At 32.2% G+C, this 19259-nt stretch overlaps 2 protein-coding genes and 1 long non-coding RNA gene across 4 annotated transcripts; all 3 read left to right on the plus strand.

Annotated features, from left to right (window-relative positions):
- Positions 1-633: 633 nt before the first annotated feature.
- LOC132753438 (uncharacterized) lies at positions 634-5642 on the plus strand (the record flags this gene model as incomplete). Its single annotated transcript, XM_060743914.1, has 5 exons — positions 634-931; positions 1827-1856; positions 4199-4281; positions 4704-4926; positions 5510-5642. Coding segments are annotated over 5 exons (756 nt in total), but the record flags the coding sequence as incomplete, so codon positions are not given.
- A 904-nt stretch (positions 5643-6546) lies between these two features.
- LOC132753439 (uncharacterized) lies at positions 6547-9370 on the plus strand. Its single transcript, XR_009628953.1, has 3 exons — positions 6547-6585; positions 7499-7684; positions 8029-9370. It is a non-coding gene; the product is annotated as an uncharacterized LOC132753439 (long non-coding RNA).
- Positions 9371-11364: 1994 nt separating this feature from the next.
- LOC132753425 (hemicentin-1-like) lies at positions 11365-18723 on the plus strand. Of its 2 annotated transcripts, none has more exons than XM_060743890.1 (8): positions 11365-11638; positions 12422-12498; positions 14155-14371; positions 15000-15103; positions 15646-15862; positions 16514-16557; positions 17604-17644; positions 18055-18723. In XM_060743890.1, the coding sequence occupies exons 1-8, from the start codon at positions 11581-11583 to the stop codon at positions 18218-18220; spliced, it is 924 nt and encodes a 307-aa protein (XP_060599873.1). In that variant the 5' UTR covers positions 11365-11580; the 3' UTR covers positions 18221-18723. The 2 variants fall into 2 exon arrangements, with proteins under 2 accessions (XP_060599873.1, XP_060599874.1); XM_060743891.1 differs by having other exon boundaries at positions 15006-15103.
- The last annotated feature ends 536 nt before the right edge of the window (positions 18724-19259 follow it).

The following is a 19259-nucleotide window of genomic DNA, read 5'->3' on the forward strand; positions in this document are numbered from 1 at the left end:
GATGAGGGATCTCTTATGAATTTATTTTCATTGAATTTTTCACACATAGAACTTTTTGCGGACGTACATAATGCATAGAAAGTCAGGCGCCTAAGCCCCGCCCCGCTTTTCAAAACTAGGTACTTTGACATAATGCGCGTACCAAGTAGTTTCACTAATATTTATACATGTATTTTGTTTCTTGTGTGGCCAGGTGAGTGAAAAAACACTCAACCATTGGGTTAGATAGATTATAAGGAAATCCCAACCCTCGCCAAGGCTCGTTCCTGATCGAACCGATCACCCTCGGGTTAGGATTTCCCTATCCTCTATCTTATCCAATAATAGATTCTATTATTTTTAAACCTCGCTCCGCAACCGCGCTGGGCGAAGTTTTATTTGTTTGACTTCGCCCCGCGTCCCCGCCATTTTTACTTTTTAATTCTCGACTTTTCGCTTAGCTTATATATATATGGATTTCAATTCTAATAAGCTGAAATTCTGATAAAAAAAAAAAAAAAAAAAAAAAAAACGAAAAAAAAAAATCACGAAAATCAGTTTTATAAATGTATTTTTTGTTATGGGTATATTTAGCTTATCATGTATTCAAATAATCTGATAATGATCTTATTCTTCCTCTTTTATTATTGATGTGTAACAATAACGGGTTCTCAGTATGTAAACCGGACTGATGACATACATTTAGTGTGTAAAGCAAATGGTATAGACAGAGCACCAGAAACTGTTGACTGGTTTTTCAAAGGCGAAAGAATCAGTATTTCAAGTCTGCAATGGAAAACTCGAGTGCAGATAGTAGAACGCTCGTTCCCCAAAGAACGTTTTTATGTTAGTGAATTAACAATACATCGTAGTACAGTTGGGGATCAAGGAACCTATGTGTGTCGGAGTTCTGATTTAAATATTGGGAGTATGAAAGTTCATGTCTTTAATGGTAAGTGGAATTACAATGTTTGCCCACCAAAATATTAATGAGAACTATAGACATATGAACACTGAGTTTAAAAAGCAAAGAAAAAAAAGTACCATAAAATCTAAAATTCTTACATAGACCAACTAGGGCACTTAAACAGGTAGAGATGCAAAATATATAGAAATAGACGCAGATATATATTAACAATCGTATTTTGTTTAGCCCGATTTAAATGTAAAGCTTTAAAACTTTTCTATTTTCGGTCATTTTTCACAAGTGAAATTATAATTCTGAAAACCAAACTGAGTAAGCGAATTATCTGAAGATATGCACAACAGTTACTGATGTAGACATACATCAATAAAAAAAATAATTTCCAATCCCGTCGCAAAAAGAAACTCAGTGGAGCCCCTTAAATGGTTCTGTAAAAACGAAAACTAGAAAAACAATTTTATGTTTCTAAATACGTCTTAAGTCTATATTTTTCTCCATATTACCTTTTTAAAAACTCAAAGCTAAGCTTGAGATAATGATTGGAAATGTCGTATTAAAGTGTATTGATAACAATTCCAGTAAAAACAAAAAAATGCAAATTGTATAATGCTTTCTTCTATATACGTTGATTATATTTATGCACATAGTCTCAAAAACAAAACATTTAACGTACTACAGGAATTTACTTTTGTTTAGTTTGTTATTGCAGCAAATACATGTAAAATAAAATACAAACCATAAGTATTCATAACAAATGCAAATGGGTTGAGCAACATTAGATCACGCCTTTTTCCCTTTTTTAGCTTGATATTTTTTTCATACACGACATGAATATAAAAGTAATTAACACTCGTGTATTTAATTGTTAGAATGAATATGAATCTAGAAAGCGGCAAAACAACTTTTGATACTTATTTTTCAGCAGGTAATGATGCAGGCACAAAAACACGCGGTAAGTAAGCTACATTTTTATATTAAAAAAAAGAAAAAAAAAAGATTATTTGTACCGGTTCCTCTAGAGTCTATTCACCAGAAGCCATCTTTAAATAATATGTTTAGCTTGAGCTGTTTGCATAACCTAGCACATGTGCTCATTCACCTGGCCATCATTAAGAAATAACTCACGATGAACTAAAGCTTAACATAACCTATATTGTATTTAAAACAAAAAGATTTTGTTCTGTTTTGTTCTGTTCTGTATTTAGAGGTTAATACTTGGTTGTCCCTCACCATACGATAATGACCTAAAGATCATTAAGATGATCAGTGGTTCTTGTTAGGTGCCCGTTCTTGCCCACAATAATGCACGAAGGGACACATGAGGTCTTCCTCCACCTGTAGAGCTGGATGATCGCCGTATGATCTTTACAATATCGGCGTGACTAAAGGCCAACACAAGAAACAAACAAACAAAAAAACAAACAAACAAACAAAATTTTTGCGTATAAATTTTGAATGCTTTCAAAGAAGATGAAATCAAAATGTGCAATAAAAAAGTGTAAATATAACCTTTTTTGATAATTTATTATTGATAAAAAGGAGTAAAACGCCATATACATTCAGAATAAGTATGTTTTCACAAAACTGGAAATGAAGTTGAACCTTTCTTTTGAATTAAAGTAAAACTTCCCTTTTCACCGGTACAAGGCTCTTAGCATTGGCCCAGGAAAAGTTTGATCAGAGCTCTGTGCATGCATCAGTTGTATGAATGTAAATATAAATATGTTTGGATAATCAACAAATAATAGAAGAAGATGTTGAATGCTTTTCTAAACGGAAAACACAAATAGTACTGCATGCGTACACTGGAATGAATGGACGAATAGAATTAGTGAAACACCAATTTCCCCCAAGAACGTTCTTACACCAGTGAGTTGATGATACATCGACCTAGATGTTTCGGAGTTGTAATTTAAATCTGAACAGTTTTAAAAATCAGACGGTTAGTGACAAACAAAACAGTGCTTGCCGACCAAAATGATAATGAAAAATGTATAATATACAATCTTAGTGCTTCTGCTTAAGAAAAAGCTAGTCAGTTCACATTACTTTTCTCAGGTTATCACCGCAGTAAAATGTGATATTCATATAAATAAATGTTATCGTGTTACCTTCTTAATAAGGATTGTATATTTTTTCCTCATAGTTTCAAAAAAACGAAGGATTTTAACATAGTACAAGAATTCATCTTTTTGACTTGATATATTTTTTTTTAAACGATTTTCATTTTTTTATATAAAATACGACATTTAAATCAATATAAATTTCATTTTTGTAAATGTATTTCAATGAGAGTAACATTAAAAAAATAACAAGAACAACAACAAAAACCCAGAAACATATAATTTTATTGTGCATATCAAATGTTTATCTAAAGCTGACATATGAAGTTGACCTTTGAATGTCAGGTCCAAATGCTGCTGAATTGGAGATCATTAGGCGAGATTTAGCCACTATGTTCCTATTAAATTGTGGCTCAATCTGCTTATCATAATTTCTGTATAAATGGCCATCATTGCCTTACGACTGTCTACAAAAACTAGGACATATGCCGTTGGTTACTCTATTTACTATGAAAGTTTATGCTGCAATTTGAATATATTTTAATGATAATCGGAACTGCTTGTTTGATAAAAGTTGGCTTTGCAATTTTATAATCTAATACTGTTAATTAAGGGAAATGTACAATCATGATTGCTTAAAAACCGATAACAGATAAAGTCCCTATTACAAATTTATGTTTCACAATAATGAATTTGAACCTCACTACATGTTATTTCAAAGTCAGCGCCGATGTCTACAGTATCTTTGTCTTTAGTTTGCTTACTATGTGAATGCTTCCTATCATTATAAGTCACAGACAAAAATTCAGTTTCTAGTCATGACGAAAAACGTCTACATAGTAATTACCTGAAAAAGTAGATTTTGGCAGCAAATGACATCAATCTGTTTGCGGCGTGGTTATTTATGATTAAAGCTAGCTTAATTAGAATAGAAATAACTCTAAAATTTACATGTTACCGTCTTCTACATTCTTTTCCGGAAAGTATCGTTACCACGCCGCCCAGCCCCGTATATAGGTGCTAAAAATAACTCGAGTTTTAAAGCAATCAATGGTCCCCGTTATAAAATCTTTTATATATCTATTTTTTGGGGGGTGTAATAAAGAGTCCAATCTTTAGCGATTGAACTGTATAATATGTTAAAAATATAGGGACGCTTTTTATATTTTACATGTTTCCAATTAACTGACAGCAACTAACTGCAGTAAATAACATTTTATTGTATTTCAAGACTCAACAATTTCTGTGTTCGAGAAAGAGACTGCTGTTTTGACATGTTCACTCACAGATCCCGCTTTATCTCATTTTCAGCAGGTAATATATTAGAATGTGTAATACGTGTAACATTTGTTCTCATCATATTCTGCTTACGCCGGCGACAGTTATCTTAACGCAGGCGGCAGTTATCTTTACGCCGGCGCCAGTTATTTTTACGCAAGTACCAGTCATCTTTACGCCGGTGCCAGTCATCTTTACGACAGCGCCAGTTATCTTTACGCCGGCGCCAGTTAGCTTGGACAGAAGCTTGTCCTTACCATTGGCATCCATAAAGTGGCTAAATGAAACCGAATATGCAATTTTTTTAATTCAGTAGTGTTGGGCTATTTTTTTTTTTTTTGGACATTTATAATATATGTAATACAGTTTTATGTTTGAATATGTATATAACGATTCTTCAGTTTTATTCTCTAACACTATAACTTAAAATATTTAGATTTATGCATCTTTCAACCTAGGTTATATGGAGGAAGGCTGGTTCTCCTTACCCATTAACAATAGGCGAAGAGGTTTATACTAACGACAGCAGAATTCACATACAAAAGACTACACGAAAGTGGTCTCTTGTCATACGAAACACTGTTCAAAGTGATGGAGGAGTGTACCAATGTACTGCATCAGATACGGAACAAGGGAGACAAATGCGGAACAATTTCACATTAGAAGTGAAACCTGCGCCCGGTAACATTTGTGTATTTATTCACCCCTTTAATTCAACATAATAAGTCGTGTTTTATGCCACCGCAGCATCTGCGATGCGGTGGCATATTGTGTGTGTTTGTGTGTGTGTGTGTGTGTGTGTATGTTTGTGTTTCCGTAGCATGCACGTTAAAGTTAAATGAAACGAATAACTTTAAATTCATTGAATCACGGAATGTATCCGGGCATGCCAGTATATATAACTTAATATATATTAAATGGATCTGAAATAACATAAATCAATTGTAATCATTAACAAATGCATGGAGCAAGACCGTGACTCCATTGAATTTCAAATATAATATTGTCGATATAAGTATGTTAACAGTGCCCGTTTTGGGTTCGAGCGTGCCAAATGCGAAACACCCTTAAAGTGACATAGTTCGTAAGGAAGGTATAGTAGCGAAAATAATTACTTTATTAACAGTGAAATTGTACCAATTGTAGACTAATCCATTTGAATATCTATGCCGTACACGCAGATTTGCGCTAAAACTGTTTCTATATGTTTGTTGTTTATTAAGAAAGCACTGTCTCTTATTTACTCATGTATTATTATTTACAGAGGATGTAACTGTCACAACCCCAATATCCGCTCAACAGATCCCCGTAAGAATATATATAAAAAGAAATTATTATTGTATGCGGATGTTTCTAAATTCAAAATTTCTCCATTTTCATGTTTAAATCTTGAATTTGCTTAAGCCGGTGCTAGAGGGTGGGGACGGTAACGTGCATTTTCCAGTACCGCCCATCAACAGACTCAATAAAACCAAGTCTGCAACATTTTCAATTTTGTAGTTTTGGGCGTTTATAGAGGTTCTTTTTCTCTTTTTTATTGTACACTTCGGCTGTAACAATAAGGATTGAATATTTGATTTATAATATTTCCTGTAAGATTTTTTAAAATAGTTTCTCAAAAAAATAAACCGTCTTAATAATAGTAAAGAATATTTTAGGATAAAGCCTCTGTTATGCTAGAAATGAATATTTTAGAATACACAAACTCAATCAAACAGAGTCTGCAATTTCATGAAATTTTGTTGCGATTAATGCTTCAGAGGGTTTACCCTTTATCCAGATATTAAAAACTAAAACCGTTATGCTAGAAACGAATATTTTTGGATTTAACCGAAACTGGCATGCTAAAAAAGGAGAATATTTTAGAATAAAACCAAAACGGTTATGCTAGAAAAGAATATATTAGGATTAAACTAAAACTGTTATGCTAGAAAAGAATATTGTAGGATTAAACAAAACTGTTATGCTAGGAAAGAATATATTTATGATAAACCAAAATTGTTTCGAGTTGCATAGTCTTTAGGTTTCGTAAGTGCACAAAAGCGTTATGTCGTTATTTTAACGCAAATATTACTATTGATTATCAAGTATTTATGTATTAATTTAAGTGATTTGAAAAGAAAAAAACAGTCCCCCCATAAAAAACCCTAAACAAACAAACAACAAACAAACAGTCAAACAAACAAAACCAACAATTTCATGGGATAATTTGAATTCAATATACATTGAAATCTAATATCAAGAAGGAACGATTTGGCATCGTATGATACTGTATATAATCAAAACACTTTTTGATTTTCAGGTTGACTCTGAGAGTGACGTCGGCACAATACCGGCAAGGTATGCTTTAATACTAGTAATTTGATAGCACAATTTAGACATGTTTAGTTTGTTGAAAGGTGCCTGTTGATTCCAGAATATACAAGCCTCACAGGAATTTCGTATTTATGACACTCATTGAAAAATCGATTTGCTAGAAAATAAACAATGTCATGTTCCCTTTTCTTAGTTTAACCTTTTCATGTCATTAATTCCTTCTTTTGAGTAAGGTCTGAAAATATGCTTACAAATTAATTATACCTCCACAAACGAAGTTTAGATGGGGTATATAGGAGTCAGCTTGTCGGTCGGTTGGTCAGTCGGTCAGTCCTACGGTCTGTCCACATCATGGTTTTCGGACAAGAGTTTGGAATGAGGTATTGTAATCAAACTTGTTATATAGCAACATTATGTGGGGACCCCTGTTGGTATTGCATTTGAACCCCCTGGGGTCAAGGTCAATGTCATCATTACAAAAAAACGAAAAGTGGTTTTCGGACAATAACTACAATTAGGAATGAGATTTTGGAATCAAACTTGGTGTATAGAAAGCTAATATGAAGACCCCGATTGGGATTGCAATTAATTGAAATAATTATTTGTACAGTTGATTAATCATTTACTTTTAGGATGAGTTCAAATGTTTCTTCAGACCTTTTATTTTTACAAAGGTCAAGGTCGCTGGTGGGAGTATTAATCACATTCAGTGATAGGTCTAGCTTAAGTACCGTCATTGTTAAAAATATGCCATATCCAGCTGTTTCCAACATATTATAAGACTTATTGCGATATAAACTCTATAGTCTATAACGATTAAAAAAAAAAGTTTCGAGGAAATAAAATTATAAGAACTTATTTTATTTAAGGAAGCAGTTAACATAATTTTTGAACGTGAGAACGATTACAATGATAAAGTATGAATCAATTTTTACAGTGAAGATGTAAGTGATAAGTTGCTCAGAGCTACACAGCTTCAATTCTATCGAGAAGAAATAATGACAGCTGAGAAGAGGCGACAGTTAATGGATATTGAGAAAAAGTTCTTTAAAAATGCTGAGAATTTTTTCCAAAGGAACGAACGTGACGATGATATTGAATGAGAAAAGGGTTGATTAGATAGGTAAGTAAGAAAAAGAAAGATACAACACAGAAAAGGTTGCAAACATATTCAAATGAAGATTTTTGTGATGCTTATCTCATCTACAGTTTCAAAGAGATCAAAATGTCCTGGTTTATTTGCTGTTTTATTCCATTACACTAGTATTGAAGATTGATTACGACTTATTTGGTTATAGAGCCATGAAAGAACAAAAAAGACCGATATTTTATTGTAAATTATTTCAACTTTCGTTCCCCGAGTTCAGCACTTACATATCATTAGAACAATATATTAATTTAATACCTTGCTATATTTTGTTTACATGTAGCAGCATCTAAATTAAGTTTTCATATATATTTATACAGAACAGCTTATTGGACCATTTGACTGATCATTAACTGAAATCAAAGCAAACAGACTGTCAAATGATTGTGAACGTGATGGTTTGGAACTTGCTGATTGATGCTTACATTTCGAATACTTAATTTCTTTTTTAGACACGGCCTTCCGGTTATAGCTAAACTTCTTCTTCTCATCATGATTATATTTATGTTCAATATATTGCTTAAACCTGATTTGTAATAAAGACAGTGCATGGAATTGAAATCTGTTCTTTCTTTTAAGGGAAAATATTCAACGCTTTAATGGCAATGCTATATGTAACGGAAACACGTCAGCTAGGGAAAAGATGTTTCATTTTTTAGTTTATCGGAATGTGGATTATCAGAGTTGGCATATAAACTTTTAAAACAATTATAAATGAGAACTGGCATTTACCCAATTTCATGAAAACGACAGGGGGCGGGCGCGTATTTTTCATCAAATGTTTCGATACAAAATATATAGTCCGTGCTTTCAGATAGTTCTCATGCAGTGATCGGAAAGTAAAAGTGAATATCAAAAACAGTATACAAGGAAGGTAATGGTTATTGGGCCCTACACTTTTTAATGACATATTTCTACGTAAGAACATTCAAGTTGCCATCGCCGAATATATTTTCCGTTTTCGCGATGGGCTTTTCAACTCTATTTAGATATATTCTGACGCGCAATTTCTTGTAGATATCTCCTAAAGTAATTGAAAATGTAAAATTACAAAGAGCAACACTTTCAAAAAAATAATGCTTAAAAGTTATCAAATTATTATTATAGCACTTTTCCCTCATGAAGTTAAACGGGAGAGTATGGATACGTTAAAAGGCGTCCAATAAGTAAGCGCAACTCGACTGACTGTTTTAACACAAATCAATTTACTTTATTCACAAAGATTAAAAAAAACCCGTTAATTTCGCCGAACCTTTTCTCGATATGCTTAAAGATTCCGTAACACAATTTTTTCATGGTTTTATTTCATAAATATGATGCTCAAATTAAGATTTGTCCGTATTGTAAGTTCCAATGAGCATTATCTATAAAGATATTACCCAATTTAACATTTCATGTAAATAAAGGGAGGTAATTAGAAATTTATTTTCTATAAATTCTAAGTCAAATTTTCCAATAAGAAATGAATGCAAGTAATTTATTGATTAAAATATTTGCAGTACACATTTTACATATTCTTCGATGTTTGAAAATTGTTTTATTTGCATTATTATTTTCATATATAATTTTTTGTAAGTGTGGTATACAGACAGGCCTTTTGCTGGCACCAACAACCCTTTTCAGGGCTAACCTTACCTATTGTCAAAATCTCATTGACTGCCGTACAGTGACCTACTTTTGGCTCAAATTCATATCTTTGGCTAATACTCCGTTGAAATTGCATGGAGGTAAAATTATCACCGCTTTATGCTTCAAAATTAACTCTTTAAGGGCATGACTGGTGATATGTCCGGGTCCGTACTCGACAGCGAAAGCTGCATTTTGTGCCCGAAAGGGCGGATGGACCTTCATTAAGCATTAACTACAACAACAAAGTATACACACAGTAACAATATCAATCACAAAACAAACATTATCTTTTAAGATTTTGTCTAAGCGGAAAGGTATCTATTCGTCTTTTGTAAAACATTTGTCTTTTTGACAAAAAAAAACAAAAACAAATTAAAGCATTTTGAGAAAAGTTACTAAGAATGACAAAAATGGTCTATTTTCTGTGAATAAAATAAATTGATTTGTGTTAAAACATCTTATCAAATCGAGCATAAATCAGTAATCTTTCACTTCATGATCGCACTAAATCGGGGCAATTTTACGTTTCTGTTGAAGATATATCCTAAAATTTGTAATCCGGTCTAACATTATACATGTAAAGAAAAAGAAGAAGAAAATACAAAGGGCAAACATTCCAAATTACTTTTCAAATTAAGTTACATTTCTTAAGCACTTAACTTGTCCTTATATAGGTCTATCTGCGTTTTAAGTTCCGTGCTAATATCTCTTATCAAAGCTATGAACACGGTTACAACTTATATATACCTCTATAATGTAAAAAGTACCTACATGTACTGTTTTTAACGCATCACTTCCTTGATAAGATCATTTAACCGATAACATATCATTTTAATACCACTTATATCTTTGTGTCATGTTGTGGAATAAATCTGATAAACAGAAGTTCTAGAGAAAGAGATGAACTACGGAGTTGATCTTTTGACATTCCTTTGATTTGTTTCAATCCCTTAATTCATTTTCTACCCACCAACCTCATATTTTGAAATTCCAAAATTAACCTTTAAATGTAAAACAGACTAACCACTCAAATATCATGTCGTACACGCGGACGGACATACAGACTAACAGTATGTATATGTAGGTGAATATAATAGTTCACTGACCTTAATCAATTGTAGATTAGCCTTGCCATAGACTGGGATATTCTATGAAATATGAATAGTCTGTATACATGTTTTATTATAAAAATAATGTACAAACAAGAAAAGCACAATTAACATTATCAATAACACATGCGCATTTTAAAAATCAATAGCACATAATTCTTGAAAACAAATGAAGAAATAGAATAATAATATTTCCTTAAGTGATAAAGTTATAGTTAGTCTAAATGCCAAAATTTCCAACATTATACTTAACAAGAAATATCTTTCAAAATGATACTCGGTTTTACTTGCATTTGTTATTTCTAAGTTTTCGATATATTAAGCATGGATATATGGCAATAACTATCCTTAAGATTGTATTTTAAAACTATCTGTAAAATTTTATTTTAGAATGGCAAAACCTATCCATTACATTTTATTTTATGATGAACAATGAGATTTCCCGATTTCAGTTTGTAATTATAAACGACCAATGATAATTCTTCTTATATTTAGTTCGTCCCTGTAAATGTTACAGGAAGTCAAACTGATTTAGACGGTCCTCGACCGAAAAAGTTCAAATACGTCATAGCGTACATTCACATTATTTAACTTAAACATTTGTTGTTAAGATCTAGACAAATCTAAAACCGTAATACCTTAATACCTACTTATCTCAAATAAACAGTTTCCTAGCGCACAATCCTAAAACGCGTAAATTTTTGTATTTTTTTATTGACAATATATTTAGTCTTTGTTTTGCGTATACGTTTGAACCGAAATGTTGTTTTTTTCACGTACTAAGGTTTGTCAGTACAACTTTGGTGTATATTTTTATCTTTAATCCACAGTAAATGTTATTGCATCAACATTTTGTTAACGTCAATATTATTTCAACAGACTTTTTTTTCTGACATTTGCTGTTAGATAATCTACTCTGAAAACACATGTTTTTTGTTGTTTTTATAAACACACGAACATTTCGTTAGTTCACCACGCCTACGAAAATAAGATCTCTTGTCAAGATTATATGCAACATTGTTGAATAATTTTGCTCAAATGTACTGAACTTCGTTGTGGTGGAAAGAAAGCAGGAGGAAATCGACACGTAGGGTGGAATTAACGAGGATAAAAAAAAAAGAATTTTCTTCAAACATGGATATGAAACTTTGTCTTTTTGTATCTCTCATGACAACTGTGCATTTCGGATCTGGTATGTGTATAATTTATTGGAAAGTTATAGTCTAAATATATTATCAAAAAGAAAATAAAGATAAGTTAATGGTTTAGCATACTATTCTGGTCAAATTAAGCAGGTATATAATAATCATCATTAAAGGCGCATTATGCTTAGAAACGAAGTTTTCCTTCTTTTGTAATTAGGCAATTATGAGTTTTATAACATTTAAATAATGATTTTAGAGCATGTTAAATGTTTATCACAGTCATGTAGAAAGCAGTGCTGGATGTGTATTATTTGTCATAGTTGTAGCAAAAAAAAAGACACGGGACGTTGGGACGCGGTTACACCATTTTTTTCTTTAAATACATAAAAAAGCATGGATTCCAAAAATGTATCTTTCAACAAGTGATTTCAAAAGATATAAAATCACTTAAATATCTAATGGTTCATATTAATTACAAATTTCGTTTGGATGCACAAAATGTATATTAAAATGTTGGAGTATTTCAACGTGTAAGTATTTTTAATATATAACATCTCAATAAATCTGAATAGATAGTAACAGTTCCTTTCTCAAATTATTTCAATCAAAATAAAAGAAAGACAAACATGTCTACTGACAAAAAATACATAGAAACATATGCCTTGTCAAAAAATCAAACTAGCATCTTCCTGTAGCACTTTCGAACTTCTTTGACCACTAGCAATGTACTTAAAGCGCGAGGGAATTATTTAAAGATCAAAGCAGCTTCTGCTTGATTAATCGTTATTTGTTTAAAAAAATGTATGATAAGTTACTATGATATGTTACAGCTGATGAAGGCCGTGTCACTGTAAAGGAAGGGGAGCATGCCATTTTAAAGTGTTCTTTGTCAGGCAATTTCAAAGTGGTAAGCGCACTTTTCTTTCATCCTTCTTTTTTCTATAGAATAAATATACCTCGAACAGTTATGCTAATCTATCCCTTTACTTATCTCATTTGCGACATATAATATGATCCAAGAAGTAAACCAACTCTATGATGGCCGATTGCGGTCATTTCAAACCCGCGATATTTTCTGCCGAAATCGTACAATTGTCGCAGGGAACGTATAAACCTCGATATTTTATAACAGTTGTTCGAAACGGCACTCAAGAGGCCAGTAGCGTCCAAGGTTTGACTCTACATTTAAAATATCGCTGCAAGTAAAAGCAATTTTCAGCCAGAGACATTTCCCGGCATAAGAAGTCGAGGTTTAATGCTCAAACTTGACTTTTTACAAGATATGCATCAAACAAAATATCGCGGATTATAATAGAAAGCATAGCGGGGCTTAGTCTATGTAGACAGAAAGTGTTACGGTTTTCTTCGTAAAACTCAACTTTTTACGACGGAAAATTCGAGAGTTTCTTTAAGTCGCGACATTTTATTCAATTTCGACATAAAATCTCATGGATTTAAAATTTCTCGCGACTTTAAAATGGACGCTACCGGTCACCTCTAGAATGGATTATGACAACAAAATGTACTTCTTAACCTTATACTTTTACAATGAGTCGTTTTTATTTTTCAGTGCTTTATTTATTTTCAATGCCGTTGAAGGATCGTTAATTGTCTGACATTGTTCTGAATTTGTTCATTTCTTGCTGCAAATCATAACAATTATTTTCATCAATTAAGTCAAGGTCTTGATGACTATTTTAAAATGATCATCATGCTTTTAATAATTTGATGTTTGCTGTCTAGCAGTTTCTAGCTATACACCGTATCTTTTTAATAAATGAAATATAAATCCGTTAACGAACGAATACATAACTTTGACAGAACACATATATTTATGTTACTATCAAGCATTACGTTATGTTCGATGTTGCTCTTCAACTTTTCTTTTAAATGAAATATGGACCAGATAACTGACAGCATTTCTTTTTCTTGTTTAAAATTTCATAGCAGTTTTATAGACCTTTTCATCAGTAAGCCAGGTTAATTTATAAAGACTGTTTCATTGAACTATCATGTACCATCTGATTATACAGTTCATATTCAAAAGAATTAATTTATCTTACACGGAGCTTCAATTATTGCGGGTGACCTACTGGTTAAGGTGTCTGCCTCTAAACCCAGGGATCATGGGTCACGACCATGTTTCTTCATATGACACTAGTGCTGGTTGGTTCCAGTAAGCGGACTTGAAAGTGATTCATATAAGTTGCAAGAACTTGTTTCGCAATCGAGCTTTAATAAATATATTTAAGCCAATTATTGCGGTGTTGCTTATTTTTTGTAAATAACTGGTTACAAAGAGTAAAACTGGCAACTGTTCAAAATATATAAATCAATCGCTGTATTTATTTATTTGCTTCGTTGCCTAATAAAATGTGTCTCTGATTTTATGACGTAATATAGATGCTTAACTGTTAAAAAATAGACAATACTGGACGAGAATAATCAACAGCCGCAAAACTGCTAGGAAACCAGCAAAGAATAAGATAACCTACACTTCCCTTTCAGTATATAAACATTAGTAATTTACATTTGATTATAATTTTAAATCGTATCAATTAAGGTTATATGGAAAAAAGCAGATTCACCAATGCCGTTAACTGTTGGCGAGAACGTTTTTACAAGAGACAAACGTGTAGCAATAGTAAGAAAGGGGAACGAATGGACACTTATAATACAAAACTCTGTGATGAGTGACGGCGGAGAATATGAATGTAGGGCAACTATGGATGGTGTTGCTGTAAAGAAGTCATATTTTCTTGATGTTCAGTCAGTGCCAGGTATAAATTATTTGTACATTTAAAAAAGATCAGGACTGTAAAAATCAAGCGGTCAAATGTTGACCACTAAGAAATGGTACTGATGAACAAGTCAACAGTACTCTGCTTGAAGCGGAAGTAAAGAGCTTTTGCCACCAGTATAGAGCTTTGCGAGCATGTTCATCCCTGTTTGCTGATTAACTATAAATTTTCATCTTGATGTCCCAAAAATTGATAATAGATGGTACATGGAATAAAAATTGGACAGGTGTTTTTTTGTAAACAGCATATTAAGTGGCCTTTAGAATTTTCACCAGTGCAAAAGATATGTAAAAATATTTTAAGTTACATTCATAATAATTTTAGAAGTGATATTCCATATCTTACATCTATATGTTTTATTTTTTTAATATAGTTAACATCTATATTAAATATTAAAACAACATTTTCGTGGTCGACATTCCAAACCTTGTCATAATTTACATTAGTATTATAAATAATAACTCCCCGTACCGTAACTGCTCATACAAATGTTCACGGAAAACAAACGGGACCGATTTATTTTATCCTATCATATCAATGATTATAAATTGAACAGCTTTCTTTCCATTAAACATTTGACTGATTGATATATTTACTTTTCGTTTAATTATAGGGACAGAGAAAACAGAAAATGTACAGTCAAATGTCACTATACAGGGTGGAGAAACTGCTTTACTGTCATGTTCTATTAAAGATTCCAGTCTTTACCACGTATGTATTTGGGATAATTTTTGTGACTTTTAATTCTTATTCTTTGCTCACAGAACAGTGATGACATAATAAATTCAAAGAAAGAATGCGTAAAACATTCCTTTTCAAAAATGCGTAAAGCATTTCATTCTAGAAATGAGTTAAGCATTTCGTTAATAAATGCGTTTAGCATTCCACGAAGCATTCTGTTTAAGAATTGCGTTAAGCATTCTGTTAAAAATGCGTAAAGCACACCATTAATAAAATGCGTAAGATATAATTCCATTCAAGAAATGAGTGAAGCATCAAGTTTGTTTTGTATATGAGTGTGTTGGCCAGCTGTTTTTAAACTTAAAGGAAGTATAAATTAACATTTTAAGTCTACTGAAACTTAAAAGTATCAGTTTTCAAACTATTTATAGATTTGTCACTCCTTTCCTGACAACTGAGAAATGCCATCTTTAGATTCAGAGACAGCTCTCATTTTTGTTACCATCTTAACTTTTTTCAACGCAGTAAAAAACCATAAGATTTTTTTTCGCCATTTATTTTTTTCCATCCAGATTATATGGAAAAAAGCAAGCACCAGTACGGTTATATCTGTGGGATATCATGTTTTCATAAGAGACGACAGATTCAGTTTACACGTTGATATTCCAAACTGGGATTTAATGATTAAAAATGCAAGACCAAGCGATGATGGAACCTATATATGCCTAGCAACCGACGACAAACGTTCTGTGACAAAAGTTTTCAATCTTGAAGTTATACCAGGAGAAGGTACAACATAACTAAACATAGACATAAAGAAATGAGCCGCGCAATGACAAAACTAATTGTTATGGTTTTGCGACCAGTATGGATCCAGACCAGCCTGCGCATTCGCACTGTCTGATCAGAATCCATGATGTTCGCTATCAGTTTCTCTACTTGTAATAGGGTTTGTAAGCGAACATCATGGATTCTGATCAGTCTGCCCGGATGCGCAGGCTGGTCTGGATCCATGCTGGTCGCAGACGCACTGTGTTGGTTTTATCATTGCGCGCCTCAAAAAGGTTTTTGTTTGGGAAAAATAAAGTAACGTAAAATTAGCATTCAAAGCCTTTCATCTTACTGAAACTTTTCATTTCGTTAGGCCTTGAAAATGTCTACCAGCTTCGTTTCTGTCCTTGACTTTTGTTATACTAAAAAGCGGTGAAAAGAAGCTTGTTCGGTGCAATTTATGTGTTAACAAATGTAATAATAAGACACTTTTAAAAAGTTTCAAATATCTTTATTCTTTTGATAAACATATAAGGGATATTTGGCCGTTTTAAAGACTAGAATCATATTGATTTATGAGGCATACTGTGCCTTTAATTAATTAAAAACGAGAACAACAAAGACATCCTGAAAAAAGAAAGTCACAATTACCATTATTTATTCTTGCAGACGATGTGACGACCCCAGCAATACCAAGCACTTCTCCGTCACGAGTAAATATCAATATTATACTACTGCTTGATCAAGTATATAAAGTTATATCTCTGCTGCCGGGTATTAACTAAAAAAATTAAAAATGTCACAAAACAACAATTTTTCACCAAAATTATGTGAAAGGCCACATGTTAACATGGAAAAAACTAGATTTTGGGTACTTCCAAGGGTTTTCATCATTTTTTGTTAACGCGAAACAACGCACTTTCGACCCCCCTCTTTCAGGCCTCAAATAGTGAAAAAATGTCCTATTTGTCCCCAAAGACATGTCTTCGTTTGAAAAAAGTCAACATTTGTGCCAAGTTTGATTAGTATTGAAGCATTTTTCATAGTTTCATAGCAGTTGTAACAGTAGGCTTTTCAATGAAAACGGCCATTTTCACAATATGCTCATGAGGGAAAGGGTTAACAAATAATTTGTTTGAATTTTGAGCACAGTTTAGCACCGCACCGTTCCTTGGCAGGCTGTCAAGCAGTTTTACATTACTAAATCCCTTCACTTTCGCAAGGAACTGATAACTTCTGTACATGCCGGAGCAGATGTACAGTGACCGTAGAATGGTTTTCATGATCAATCACAACAAAAGTGACCTGCATCGTCCAAGAATAGAACACTTAATGGCCCGGCTTACGCTCTATACCTATTTAGCTTACCGGACGTGCTTATTCTAATATTGTTGTATGAGTATGGCGAAGACATAAAATAATTGCTAATTGTGTAATTTTGTTTACGTACAGTTTCCATGTGTGTGGTGTGTAAAATAATAGTACAACTATTTTGAACAATGATCTAAAGAGAATGAAAACGAAATAATTTTACCATGATGAATTTGAAAAAAATATTTCATCAGATATAACTTTATACCCTTTAACTCTATAAGTACTAGTAATACACTAAATTTCGACAGAATGTAAAGAATTCCGTAATGTAGGTGTGTGCTGCAATAGACACCCGCACACAAAACTATTTTATTCTACGTTTAATTATAAAATGTAACAATGAATTAAAAACATGTTGATAATGAATAATACACCTTTCTTTCAGGATGATTCCGATAGTGGAAGCGAGAATGAAGCGCCATCTAGGTATACCATACCAACTGTATACTGAAGTGCTTTCAATTGTCATTAACAATACTATTTTAATAGTTTTAATAACTAAAGATAAAAACATCACGTTTTAGTCAATTAATTTTCATTAATGTGTCATATATTTTTTAAACTTTACTTTATGAATAATTAATTTGTTTCACTTATAATTTTATTCAAGCAATTTATATAAAATCGAATTTTCAATTTAAAAAAGATAATCCATGACATTTTTAACCCTTCTAATGAATTTTGATTCCGTTATTTTTATTTTTAACAATATGCTTTCTTAAAAATATTGACTTATCAAGTGTACCTTGCATGGATGGTTCTTCATTGTCACGTCACGTGACAATTCAATGAAATTATGTCTTAACTGAATACTCGATTCTAACTAAATTTTACAGTGATGAGGTGAATGACAAATTGCTGAAAGCGACTCAACTTCAGTTCTACCGAGAAGAAATATTGACAGATCAGAAGAAGCGGGAAATAATGGACATAGAAAAAGATTTCTTTGAAGTTGCCAAAAGGTATTTTGAAAGCAAAGTAGAAGAAGGTGGTACAGAATAGCCTGCATATGTTGTTTATATTTTAATTGTTCTACGTGTATGTAGCACAAGCAAGCTTACAAATGACATGATTAAATAAGAAATGTGCATAATAGAAAACAAACAGTTGTCAGGGAAGCTAAAGAACTTTTACATTTGTACAAAATCAGCAGAACACAGTTGAAGGCAAATCATACATATTTCTTGGTACGTGAATACTCTCAAATCTTTAAAGTCGGTGAGACTATTTTTGTCTTAAGTTTGTGAGGCATTGTATATGTTAAAATAATTGTAGGAATCAATTTAAGTAGAAGCTAAAATGAATACAAACGTGGATTAACTATCTGGTGTGTCAGTGTAAGATGTAAAGTTCTTCTTTAACATTATGTTGGTTGGTGTGGTTTATAACAAACACGAACTATTGAGAATGTTGTTAATAAAATTTCTTCACAAGGAGTCATACACATGTATTTATTTATTTATCATTTCAAACAAATGTTATATCATGGAAACATGTCTTTATATTGTATTTCAAATCCTGTACACTGCATGCTTTTAAATACATTTTAAAAAGAGCCGGTTGTTCTTTTATTTAGAACCATGATTTCTTTTATTCACTTACAGAAAATATCACAATACTAGTACACTGTGTTATTGAATTTTTGATAAATTTTATAACTGTTTCTATAATAAAACAAAAAGAAATTGATGTTGTTTTATTCTTGTTTTTTATTTATCTTTTTTTTAATTTGTATAGATATAATATGAAGCCGAGGTCGAAATGGGGTTGATAACTTTTTGTTTTGAGAAAAGGGAGCACAAACATCTTAATAATGGTGTTGTGAACTACTCTGTCTTGATAAATGGTACAGAAAAAATTCTCCAAATGGCGTTTTATTCTCCTATGTTTTGAGTAGAAAATTGGAACAAGAAAGTAGGCTGGGTTGAGTCTGCAGGAAATTTAGTAGTTAAAGTCGTGTACCCTGTGAGAAGGTCAGTGAAACTAAACGGGGTTGCACTACAATAAAAACAGTTTCCAGCAGATAAACAAAAGTTTTTTG

This window comes from Ruditapes philippinarum, unplaced genomic scaffold (assembly GCF_026571515.1).
Source record: "Ruditapes philippinarum isolate M1 unplaced genomic scaffold, ASM2657151v2 ctg3_1_1_1_1, whole genome shotgun sequence".
NCBI classification, from domain to species: Eukaryota; Metazoa; Mollusca; class Bivalvia; order Venerida; family Veneridae; genus Ruditapes; species Ruditapes philippinarum.

Coding starts and splice junctions, on each gene's coding strand:
- LOC132753425 (XM_060743890.1), top strand. CDS start 11,581: ATGGATATGAAACTTTGTCTTTTTGTATCTCTCATGACAACTGTGCAT. Junction 11,639..12,421: donor AACTGTGCATTTCGGATCTG/GTATGTGTATAA, acceptor GATATGTTACAG/CTGATGAAGGCCGTGTCACT. Junction 15,104..15,645: donor AAGATTCCAGTCTTTACCAC/GTATGTATTTGG, acceptor TTTTCCATCCAG/ATTATATGGAAAAAAGCAAG.